The sequence below is a fragment of the Carassius auratus genome, chromosome 15 (genome assembly GCF_003368295.1).
Source record: "Carassius auratus strain Wakin chromosome 15, ASM336829v1, whole genome shotgun sequence".
Lineage (NCBI taxonomy): Eukaryota > Metazoa > Chordata > Actinopteri > Cypriniformes > Cyprinidae > Carassius > Carassius auratus.
Genome location: NC_039257.1, coordinates 10,089,800 through 10,103,003, shown reverse-complemented (window position 1 = coordinate 10,103,003; position 13,204 = coordinate 10,089,800). Strand labels below are relative to the sequence as shown.

At 35.6% G+C, this 13,204-nt stretch overlaps 1 protein-coding gene across 1 annotated transcript; it reads right to left on the bottom strand.

Annotated features, from left to right (window-relative positions):
- Positions 1 to 2,213: 2,213 nt before the first annotated feature.
- Positions 2,214 to 12,513, bottom strand: trarg1a (trafficking regulator of GLUT4 (SLC2A4) 1a). The gene is made up of 3 exons (XM_026282242.1): positions 11,340 to 12,513; positions 3,366 to 3,492; positions 2,214 to 2,786 (listed from the first exon to the last, which is right to left on the bottom strand). Exons 1-3 carry the CDS (start codon positions 11,715 to 11,717, stop codon positions 2,776 to 2,778), a joined length of 516 nt encoding a protein of 171 aa, XP_026138027.1. The 5' UTR covers positions 11,718 to 12,513; the 3' UTR covers positions 2,214 to 2,775.
- Between the last annotated feature and the right edge of the window lie 691 nt (positions 12,514 to 13,204).

Below are 13,204 nucleotides of genomic sequence, written 5' to 3'. Positions count from 1 at the left end.
AACCTAACTAGCTGGATGAGAATTTCCTAGGCTGCTGCATTGCCAATATAGGTTTTTTAAGATCAGTGGTTCTCAAAATGTTTTACTTCAAAGCCTTCCATTGTCAAAAACAATATTCAAAGGACCTTAAACGACTTTCCAGTTGATTTATGATTTACTCATTTCTACCTGATAAAATATTATAGAATATGGCATGCATATAGATAAAACTATATAAATTATAAAATTGTTAATGGAGATTTTAATTTACATGACTTAAAAATTAAATATCTTGATTTTTGTTTAGCTGCTTTTTTATTATTATTATTATTATTAATGTTTGTTTTATCTTGCTTGAAGTCATTGTAAGTCATCTTGAGTGTGCCTCGGCCCCTGGTTGTTAACCATTGTTTTACATCACAAATATCCATGTCAGGGATTCTTAGTCAGTAATATGTCACATTTGTGAGATTGTGATAGAAAAGCCAATGCAGAATTACATTAATATGTATATGTATAAATGGACCGAAAAACATGTGCAGTTCATTATATTTTGAAAGGTTTAACTTCTTTTAAAATCTCATGGTCAACTTCAGGCAAATCATTAAGCTTCTTGGGGTTCAGCTGACCAAAAGCTCTATGTTTTGTCATTGTTTCTTCTCCTTGCAAAATAAAACCATTTTGGATTGTGAAACTAGATGACTAATAATGGCACTTTAGTGTGGCTAGATTTGTGAGTACTTAAACACTTTGTGTCACTGAGTGAGAGAAGGCTGTTAGTGCTGAGTGCTGGATTGAGGATGGGCAGAGGGCCCTACTTAGAGATTAGAGAACCAGGGAAGTGCAAAATCAGCCAGTAGATCTTGTGCCATTTCCTTAGCCATGCATTATTTACAACCGCAATAGTCAGTAACATGAAAAAGAAGCTTGTGTATATGTGCTTTAAAGGCTGTTGGCTAGCTGTGTTTCTTTGTGTAGTATCCCTAACATTTTGCTTTTTGCTAATGCAATAATTTGCTTGCTTTTGTTTCTCTGCTACTGTGCTATACACGATCAATAACCGCAAGCAAGTTGTGGACCATGCATGTTAATCTTTATTTCACACTTGCAAAGGTACACAGTAACCTAACATAGAAAACAGATATACAAGTGAAGCAAGAATGTAAAGTTGTACATAATAAATCAGAGTTTTAAGACACATAGCAGCATTTTTGCATCTCATTCATAATAGCATAATGGGTTTTATGAACAACACAGTAACATAATTGCTTCTAATGAACAGAAGAGTTATGGGAAGCACAAAACAGTACACCAATGCCTATAAATGAAACCTTCATCTTAGGTGTTTAGGTACTAAACGTTTATTTTTAGGAGATTATACATGAAAGTATACTTTTAGCATACAAAAGTACTAACAGGACATGAGAATGTTGTTGAAAAGTAAATGATAAAGTGCATTGAAATCTATGACATGGCAGTAAAATACTTAATTCAGTATGAATGAAGCATGAAAATATACATTTCATCTTAATCCTCACTCGGTGTAACTAGCCAGAGAAGTGCTGTTATGTATCTGTACCGCTGATTGTGTAATTTTCTCGAATTGATATCAACAGGTTGAAGAATTAACAATCACAGAGATGCAATAAACACTGTGAGACGTGTCAAAGCAAAGTCCCTTACACACAAGCTCATTCTAGGTGAAGATAAAAAATGTTCCACCCACGGCATGCCTAAATATTTCTATAAATATGTTGATATATATCTCATATTAATAAGGGATAAGTCGGGAGATTTATGACAAGGAAACTGGTATTCTGTCCTGGAAAGAACCCCAGGGTAAAGATGAATAGTCCTCCTGATTTATTTAGCGTACTGTTATAAAGGTCTTGGCACAGAATGGTGCTTGCCGTTGCATGCCTCTTGATGAATGTCCATGCTCCAGCAGTTTTTTGTCAGAAGAAGAGAGGGCTGGCATGCGTAACGTTTCAGTCTTACCCCTCTTAGAGAATCTATGCTAGTATGGGATGTGTAGTGGAGCCTCAGGGTTAAAGGCAGAGCTCTCCTTGAACTTTGTGCCATTGAAATAATATAGCATTTGATACTCTGGAAAATGATGTACATTCCCATCTTTAAATAGCCACTACTCTAACAAATAAAAAAAAAACAAAGTAGTGAAAAATGCTGACAGTTATTCAAATACAGGTTCAGGCATGCATGTGGTCATTTTGATCTTTTTTTTTTATAATCAAAATATACAAAATAAATAAATAAAAATGAAATCTCTAACAGACTTGTCATCCCTAGTTCATTCCCATCACTTAAGCTCCACATATAAATATTTTTATAAAACTTACATCATTGGTTATGTTGCAAATATCTCTGTGCATAATTTTCAAATGCAAGATCAACCAGGAATAATATAAGTTTGAAATGCAGCTTGACGGGCATAGCCATGTTTTCAAAGACGTTCTTTGAGGAAAAAAAAAGTCCCCTTGTCCTTTGTGTCATCCTCAGATGAGTTCTTTCCATAACAGCAATGTTTCTCATTTACATAATGCAAGGCATTACTGTTCTTTTTAACATATGGGAGTTTTTTCACTGAGCATGCTAATCTACTCCATGCATTTTTGCTACTTAATCAGATCTTATTTTGCTGCAACAGTCCTAGTTTCTTTTTATCTTATGTGGCATTATTGTTAAGAGAGAGTTCTTATTTTTAATTTACATCATAGGTGGGGTTTTATTTTGTTTGGAGTAGTGCTGTAGATGGGTTTCTCGTTCTTACTATGTCTCCTATCCAATTACTGAGGACAGAGCAGAAAAAAAGAGCATATGAATCATAACAGCAGCACTGAGTATGGAAATACATGCAACTTACCAAATATAATATATATTATCAACTATAGTATGTGAAACGTTCCATCATTTTGGCCCAGAAACTAATTTAGTCTCTTAATCAATTTCTGTGACAATTACATTTCTGCTTGTCAAAATATCATAACATTGTCATCAAAAGTCATAACTTGTTTTTAAGAAAATCTTTGCATCCATTTTTGCTGGCATAAAATGAATTTACTATTTCCAAATATCAGTTTTTTGGGAAACTTAAATAGAACTGTTTTCAATGTTAATCAAAAGAAATGTCTTTTGGTCAGTAAATCAGCATGTTACAATACAGCAGCAAGTCATACCACATAATATTTAATTATTATATAATTTGAAAGCTAAGTCCTTATTTGATCAAAAAAAACACTAACACTCAAAATACAAGTGTTTAGCTCATAATTGTGTCATTAAGTTTGACTCCAAATAATAAAGCGTGTCACATCTATATTGTCTAATAGTGGCTAGATGATGAAATAAATGCTTGTAATGCAACATACCTGCAACGACCACATAGATTATGATGCTAAGGAGGCCCACGATGATGGCCACACAGCTAAGCAGGCGAGCCAAGCGTCCCAAGCGTCTTGCCCCATCCATGTCCCCCTGCTGTAGACTGTTTCTGGACTGTAAAAAGCGAGAGTGTCACAATTCTCATTACAAATATATGCAGAATGACATGTTATACTGTGAATTGTTCAAATGATTTGGATACAGGATGAGGTGAACTAATAAGTGCGTTTCCTTATTAGTGCAGCCCTATGCCACAGCCACCCATTAGACGGTCAGTGTACCCTAGGGAAAGCCTCTCCAGTAGACTGCATTAAAGTAATCAATACTGAGCAATATTTTGTGCAGGAAAAAGCCTCTGACACAGTGGCCAACCAATCTCCCGACACTCAAATGCTAATTCCATTCTCCATCTTGTCGGCGTGGATTTTCGTCATACGAGGTGACGTAATCTCATTATCATGAAAGAAAGTCCAGAGTCTTGGGAGTGATGCCGCTGTCCAAGGTGCTGAATGGACTTTGATCAGATTCCCGAAGCCCTAAGTAGAACTAAGTAGAAGTAAGATGTACTTAATCTGTACGGCACGATTCCCAAAAGCATTTCTAAGTATGGTGTACTTTAGAGAGTGCGAGCCTCAGAACTTGCGCAAACATTCTTCTTTTTTTCAAAGACGAAGTGAAATTATATTGATGCAAGTTTTTAAAGTGGACATCTGATTCCCATTTTCCACAAATTGATATAATTCTGTATGTTTGCAACCTATTTTGGTCAAGATTTCTCAATGGTCCTGTAAACCAGCTCTGTACACAGCATGTCCCTTTAAATGTTACATTTCTGCTCACCACCATCCTCTGTGAATCTGATGTCAAGGGAAAATTAAGACTTAAATCCAACTACAAAACACCTGTATATGAATTGACTTTTGCCATTTGTAGGGTGGTTGTGTCCACACGACACATTTATATGCAAACACCATGTAAAAGTGAATTTTGTCTCCGATGTCCCCTTCGGTGTTTGACTTTGTTGAATAAACCGTGCACAGCACACTTCAAATCAAAACACAGCATTGTTTATATGAATCTCTTTTTAACTAACTAATTCCAGACAGTCAAGATGGATCTATATTATAGTCTAAATTAGATCATTCTGGAAATATCCAATTAGATTTTCTACACTTCATTTTTTTTTTTTTTGTGGATAATGTGGAAGTGATTTGGTTTCTCTAAAATGTGAGCTAACATTTATTTTTTTAATCACCATGTCAGGGAGTAGACCTGAATGTACCTGTCAAGCAGTGAGTTAAACACTCTTTTTTAACACATTTATGTCAGTATTATCAAACTAGTTTTGTGGTGAGGCTTTACTTTACCTTTTTTTGTGTGCACAATCTATTTATGATGATAGGAAATATTTAAAAGACTCCAAGCTTTATGTAGATAGTGCTGGGGGAAAAAAATTATATAAACGAAGGTACTGGCAATAGAAAAAAAAAAAAAAAAAAAAGCAAAACATAATGTGGCCCAGAAATCCTTAAAGTTATATAATGTTATACGAACAGTACTAAACAAACACAGTGGGAAGCCACCTTTTCATTCATCCATGATGAATGAACACCAAATTCTGAAAGGCCGACTGTGGAACCATTATACTCTTAATCATGTCTTCAGCGTTCACTTAGAGCATTTGGTAGGACAATAGCAGATAGGATTTCAGCTCTATCAAACTGGTTTTGTTGGGAGAAACTGAATCACTTCCCCCATCACGTACGCTGAATCTTCCCTCACCCACAGCTTCCTCAATATCACACTGCATTTACCTGTTGCCTTTAGAGCCACAGTATTCAGTTCTGTTCCTACCACTTACAGAATCTGAATCAAAACAATACTGAGAAAGTTTATCAGAAAATGTAATTTTATAATTAGACATAACAGACAATATTTAAATAAATCAGATATACAGCACTGCTGTAGGCTCATTAATTTGATGAAAAACAGTAATGTTGTGAAATATTACAATTTAAATTATTATTATTTTTATATAAAAGTTATTCCTGTGATAGTAATGCTGAATTTTCAGCAGCCTTTACTCCAGTCTTCTGTGCCACATGATCCTTCAGAAATCATTCTAATACACAGATTCTATGCACAAGAAACGTTAATAATTATTATTATTGGTGAAAACATTTCCAAGGAAAAGCATTTATTTGTAATATTTTTTATAACATGCCTTTTATATATATATATATCACTTTAATACATCCATCCTAAATAAAAGCATTTAAAAAAAAAAAGTGTTTATGCCAAACTTTTGAAAGGTAGTAAATACACAAACAGAAATGCCTTTTAATATTACCTCCTTGAGCATCAAGGACAGTTTGAATGAATTCTCACTCTTGCAATAATGACATTAAGATCCTTGTCTTGTGGAATGTACTTTATTATCAGTTTTATGTAGATAATCATATGGCACTTTAAGCCAGGACCTGTACCCTTCCCTCTATGCTAGCCTGCCCATCTGCTCTCAGTTCAAATACTGCAGACTGGCTCTGACATCCTAGCAGGGGTATAAGATGTGGCTGGGGCAGCACAACATTATTGATTCCCAAGTCTAATCACTGCAAAAAGCTGTATCAGCGCTTTCGATCAGAAAGAGTTCTTTGAAGATACCGTGTAGTAAAGTGGCATCTGTCGTCCTTGCATTTCAATCTCTTTGATTTAGCATGATGACAGTGCAGTATGTGTTGTGATGCAGCCATGCAAATGGCTTCTGGCTCTGTGTTTTGAGATGCATTTTGCCTGACTGCGGTTTGGAGAATGCTCAGAAACTCCAGTGGATTGTAATGGGCTGTGTGCGGCTTTTCCGAGTAGAGAAGGGGTGTGTCCCGTGACACGGCAAATGGATAACACTGATTTCCCCAGGAGCTTTGGCCTGTAATATATTTCTTTTGAACTGAAAAGTCTTTGGCAATTCTTCTGGGCAGATTCGATGACCCCGTTTTCTCCTCACTTTCTCTCTTTCATTGTATGTCACAAAAACGCACAAGAACGTTCCCCTCCCCCTCTAAACATCTCCTGCTGCAGCCTGGGAGTGAACAGGAGCTCTTAGCTTTCCCTCACAAGCTTCAGCCATTAATTATAAACAGCCATGCCCGCCCGCGGCTGTGGAGCAATGACTGTAGAAAACCTGCACAATGGTGCAAAGCGAACACCAGTTTTGTTTTAAGTCCAAAATAAATTTATTTTCAACACAGAAGCAATATTGTAATATTTTAGTTTTAATTTGACTAGACATAGTAATAGACCACATTCAAGTGTAATAAATATTTGTTTAAAACAGCAACTATAATTATTAATAGGATCTTTCTTATAAATTTAGCTTTGGCAATAACTAATAATCTCTTAGTCCACCCAAAAATTAAAAGTCTGTCATCATTTACTTACCCATTAGTTGTTCCCAACCTCATTTCTACTGTTGAATATGATATTTTAAAGAATGTTGGTAACCAAACTGTTGCTGGACGCCATTGACTTCCATAGTATTGAACAAGTAAGTCAATGGCGTCCAGCAACAGTTTGGTTACATTCTTCAAAATATCTTCTTTTTTTTTTCTTATGTTTAAAAAAAACTAATGATTTAATATAATGATTACATTTTTTTTTTAAATCACATTTTAAAATGAATGTTTTTATATATACATTTATATTGCACATTAAAATGTTGTGATCTCTAAATTCACTTGTAGCATTTATAATGATTTGTTTTAGTTTCTAATGTCTTATTTTTTTAATATTTCAACAAAATGCTGACCTATAGTGTACAGTCGTACAAATAAAAGTTTCAAAAAGAGCTTTTCACCATAGAAGTACTATTTTTGGCTCTCCAAAGAACTTTTTTTTAGTTCTTAGTGTGAAGAAAATTGTTTACTACAATGAACCTTGTGTGCAATGCATGTGCATAGATATAGATCCAAATAATGAACATTTATTTAGAATTTATTGTGGAGTTTTTAAATCTGCCATTTAACGGGATATCTGAATTAACTTTTTTTTTTTTTTACTATGCACTTAATGATATATCTGCCATTTTGTTAATATCTTTGATTGTCTAAATGTTTATTTATATTTATTTGTCTCTATTTAGCCTGTGGAAAGCAAGCTTTTGTTGTCAGTGCATGAGCTGGTACACATGTACACATGATCTCACCGGCTGTTTGCTTTCATAATGTAATGTTTCACTCAGCATTGTGAGAACATGATGACACCATATTACAGTATGGGGCTTGTTTGAAAAAACAAGCAGCAAGCTGCTTAATGCGTCAATATTTTCCATAGCTATTCTATATGAGCTTTTTGTAAAGCTGGAGAACCAGAAAATGGCAGCCCACTGCAGTCTCAAATTACTGTTATAGTGTAACAGACACAGAAACAAAACCATCCAGCATCTCTGCTTGCCATATTTCACCAGCAGAAGCTGCAGCATATGCCGTAGCTGCTTTACTGGTCCTCCCACTGCACTGAGATTGGCCAATAAAATCCACCCCACCTCCCCATGCCAAGCCAAATGACTCCTTTCCACTTGCATGAGCTTCAGCTTTCCACAACATCTTATTTTCCACTGTACTGCCTCTGTAAGCTCATTGATTTCAGAGTTCCTGATGCATGCCTACAGTGCAAAATCTTGCTTGAATGCTGTCGGTTACAATTGTTTTCTAGATCTCATGGAGTCTGTGGCTATTGGAGCATGCATCTGGAATCATCTTAATGGGAATTTTCATTTAGCCCTCCCACACAAAAACAAAATCTTTCTGTAGCATCCCCTTTTTCCTTTTCTTTGTTGTTGTTGTTTTGTTTTTTTAGACTTCCTCTTGTGACCAGTGGAGGCCACTAAAGTTGCATCCCTAATGACGCACCATGTTTTTATGCACTATGTACTCAACTGTATGGTATATGAATTTTATAAGGTTATTTTGTCATTTATGATAAGATTCTGAGAGCCCCTCCCCCTCTGCTATGTAATTAAAGTTGCGATAGTTGACTGCATGAAAAATTCCACACTTCATTTTTTTTCAGCTAATAAAGTGCATCATATGGTTAATTAAAGTTAACTTTTTCTTTTTAGTCATTGTCAGTGTGAATGGTATAGTATAAGTACACAATTTAGTCTTTTTTAATCTTTGTACTCTTATTTTTAAAGTGTTTTTATACCCTTTGGTTTCATGAATTTGTTTTTGTTTTGTTTTTTTCTTGAGGGATGTTGTAATTGAGCACCTTATTCAGACAGGAACAATTGATAACTTTGCAATATTGAATATTGATGAAGCCACATAATGAAAATGTGTGGTGCAAATTTAAAAAAGATTTTTTACTAGTGCGGTCAAACGATTAATCGCGATTAATCGCATACATGCAAGTTTTATATATGTAATAAATATATACAGTATACACACACATATATTATGTAAACAAATACTTTTATTTTTGATGTGATTAATCGCGATTAATCGCGATTAATCATTTGACGACAAACATTTTTACCAGTATTTTACACTGCATTGGGTTGTGTTTTATAAGTATGTCCTGTGTAATGAGCTGCCAGAGCTTATGTTATTTTACAAATTTATTTTTTAAAGTGTAGCATTAATGTGAAATACTATATCATGAATATTTTTTTATATTTAACTGCATACTTTTCACTTTTGAAATGCCAATGTTATGTTTTAACTTCCCAAACAAGATATATGATAACATGCCTCTGTGTTTCACTCACTCTTCTAAGTGGCTTGTTGTTGTATTGTAGCTGTTTTAAATTTACATAAGCCTTATAATAAATAAAGTATTAAAAATAAAAACTCTGAATTTTATACAGCAGATATGCAATATGTAATAGTGTTACATCTATAAATTGTCTTTAGAATCATTTTGAATGTAGTTCTAGTTAAAGCCTAACCCAAATAAGAGTTCTGATCCAAATTCTAATAGAAATCCAGTACACATTCCATTTGGATTATTTTATTTTATTTTTGACTGATCAAAAGGGTTAAGAGTTATGACCTAAAATGAGGGGTCCTTACAGCAGGTTAGAAGGCTAAATTGATCTGTCTTGCCCTCTGTTGAATAGTCAGGCAGCTATAGTTTCAGATGTCTCTCTGTTGGCATGGATGAAAGGGTTATTTGAATTTGTGTGGACTAACGAGGCTGGTAGAAACTATTTGCATGAGTTTGGTCAGAAGTACAGGTGTTTGCAGTGGAATATTGGTAGCTTTCAATGCAACTTCGAAAACTTGACCTAGATCAGGTTCATGAGGAGCATCTCGGACTCTTAATTATTCAGTCTGTCTTAACACAAAGGCTCTGTGAAGGGCGTCAAGTGGGATGGCTTTTGATAGGAGCACAGCAGGGATCAATCTGTAATCTGTACTGTAAATCTCTATAGACTTTGATATTTAAAAAAAAAACTGGAGCACATTTGTATGGCGCCTTTCCACTGACTAATTTGTGTTTCTCCAATAGTGCATGTCCAACTGAAACACTCAGAAAGTTGTTATGAGCACCGAGCACACAATGGTTCAAAATTCACTTAAGGCTGAATTTGACAGTGTCTTATTAAATTTACTGAAATTATGAGTTTAAAAGCTGCTCTCCTATGACTCAGCTGGAAAGTCTTGTTTGTATCCTGCTGAGGTTATGTGCTGCTTGAGTCGCTGTTCTTTCAGTATAAAATAAAGTGAACAAAAGCACTCATCTCTGATTAGAAAAACGGTGCATACTTTTATCTGCTAACAAGGGTATCTTTTCGAGAGGGACAAAAAAAGAAATGCCGCCCTACATCTATTAAATGCAGGATCGTGCTAAATAGTTCCTTTCTAGACATATCATGAACCCCATATCTTGTACATCTTCATTAATAAATGGTACCAAACCCAACATATGTACACTTTTACTTTCTCAACCTCTAAGTTACATGGATGAAAATAAAGATGTTATTTGGTATTTTGGGGATAGATAATTGTATTTGTATCTATGCTTTGGAATAATGTTTGCCTTGGCAACCTCAACTGTATGAACCTAAAGCCTGTTCAAAAATAAAGCTTTCAATCAAAATAAGCTTGCTTTTTAAGAACACTTTGCACCATATTTATGCTTTCTAATTGACTGTTTTGCTCCAACGTCCCTAGAGTTTGTGCTGTGTAGGTGCTTGATGCATGGTGGAGGTAGTCTGCACCAATTTTCTGGCAAAAAGCTCCCCAGCACACAGTCAGGTCCATTTACTGCCCGCATATGCAGGGCTGTAAATCACACTTGTCAGTGGCTCTGTGCTCTGCTCTCTCAATGCAGCTACTGTGATTTTGCATATGATTTGCAAGTGTATGGCAAGTCATTTGAGCAATTATGCTCAGTAGTATTAATTTAAAACAAAACTAGTCTCTGTAGCTCCCTATGATTGCCTTTTACCATAATATGGTATTATATAAAATTGTTTTAATCATTACATTTTAAAAACATATATATACACCAAAGTAGTAAGTGTTATATAAATTCTAGTAAATAATACACAATAGTCTCTAACAAAGTAGTTTGTACTAAAGAAAACTGGGGAAATTTTAGTAACTATTTGCACAAGTTAGTTCTGAATAAGTGACTAACAAATGCAGGAACAATTTACTGTTACCAGTAAATCTGGAAAAATATACTCAACTAGTGACTAAAGACTTCCTCGTTAATTCGACTCTAAAGTAGCCTAGTAACAGTAGTTTTAAGGAATAGCCTACCTGTACGCGGCTTGACATACAACAGATAGACATTGTTTATTGACATAAAAGAGGTTTGTGTTGTTTGTTCAAGAAGCTACTTTCTGCACAATTTCGTGCCGTATTACAGAAATATTTACCAGTGTGGTACTGCTGATCAGACTTAGGAAACAACACCCAGACTTTAATTATTTCAATTATAACTTTGACACTCACCATAATTGAATAGACCAATGCAACGATGCTTAGTGGCCACACTGGACAAAAGCAGGATAAAATGACCAGTATGAGGTAGTCTTTGGGTTTCTCTTGGGCGGCATTAACGAACGATGGAGCGCGGCTCAGGTCAACTCTGGACGAGGAGAGAGGAGCCGTCCCGAGCTGTCCCACTGATCCGGCTCTCAGCGACAGACTGTGGCCGTTCTGATCCCCGTCGAGACCCTTGTCTCCCCCGACACTGACCGCGAAGGAGCTGGAGGTTTTCACCCCGGTGGGCTCGGTGGTCACGATGAGTTTCTCGGTCTCGGCTGGTAGCGCTCCACCGCTCTCCCCCAGATTCGATTTCACAAACTCCGAATCTGTGTTTATTGCCATTGTGGAAATCCAAAGTTAATGTTTCTGAAACAAGAAAAAACAAATCCTTTTGGCGAATGTGAAATATTATCAAAGTTGTCACGCGACACTAGTTTCCCATTGTTTACGTTTTTTCTCTCAAATTAAAATAGCGCGTTGATTGTATTCATAAGGTTAATATGACTTTAAACGTCGAATTAATGAGTCCAGGTTTTTTTTTCTCTCGCAATTTTTTTTTCTAGTAATTAAAACAAGTCAAAGAGGCGTAGTGATTTTATCCTCCCATGTCATCCTCTCTCTCTCTCTCTCTCTCTCTCTCTCTCTCTCTCTCTCTCTCTCTCTCTCCGTGATCGTGTTTAATGGATTCAGTTCAGTCCAGATCGGAAGACAATCTCTTCTGCCCACACACTCAACTAAACCACAGAGACGCGACTCATCTGGACTTCAGCATTTCCACAGCAGCATTACCCAGACGTCTTAAAAGGCGTAGAAAAATGAGTTTTCTCTTGTTAAAGATGAAAAAGCAGGTGCCTTTGTGATATTGCAGCAGAAGAACAGAAGGTTAAAGTGGTTGCACAGCAGCAGTGAGTGTAGTGATGTTCCTCTCTCACCTCCTGTGCATTAATGATGGAGGTGTGCTGGTCCTGCAGGACTTTCTATGTAATACTCCCAATGTTCTTCCTCCGGGGGATGCTGCAATACTGTACCTCCAGGTGTATTTGCCAGCCATTTTATACTATAAACAAGCACTACTTATATTTTCTTATTATTTGGTTACTCATCCAATTAGTCAAAGATTGAAGTGTTTAGAAGGAGGATACACAGAAAGAGAAAGAGAAAGTAGCCCATATATTTTGCTGAATAAAAGTAGGATGTTTGGAAAAGTTACTGTACATGAGACTTGTATACATATTATTGTATCTTTTTATCAGTGATCTCTTATTAATCAATCTAGTGGATGGTGTTTCAGTGATCTATGTATCTGTGTCCCCACTCAGTGACGAGCATGGTTACATGAGGACACTGTATATGCTGAGAAATGGCAGACAAACACAAGGGAATCCCCTTAATATAATAATCTTATGACGTAATGACATTGATCCAGACTGTTCCTGAGCACATATCATTCTAAGTTGATTCCTAAACCTCTGAGATATTAATCATCTTGGTGCTGGCACATATGTATTAGTACAGGGTTCTTCCAAACTGGGCTTATGAATTGATGAAAAGCTGAAATGCAATGCGAAAAGATTTGAAATTCTACAGTAATATTTGGCACATAAAAAATACCTCAAATAATTATATAGTTTTACTTGTTCAGTTAAAATGTTTAAATCACTTAAACATTATTAATTTATGAACATGATCAATCTGATAAATTATATATTTAATATTTAAATGCATTATAGAACTGCAATGTCTGTGCATAAAGAGTGGGACACACTGAGTTATCATGAGGTTTATGATGTTTTGAGACAAAATGCTGCGCACTAATTATTTCAATTATC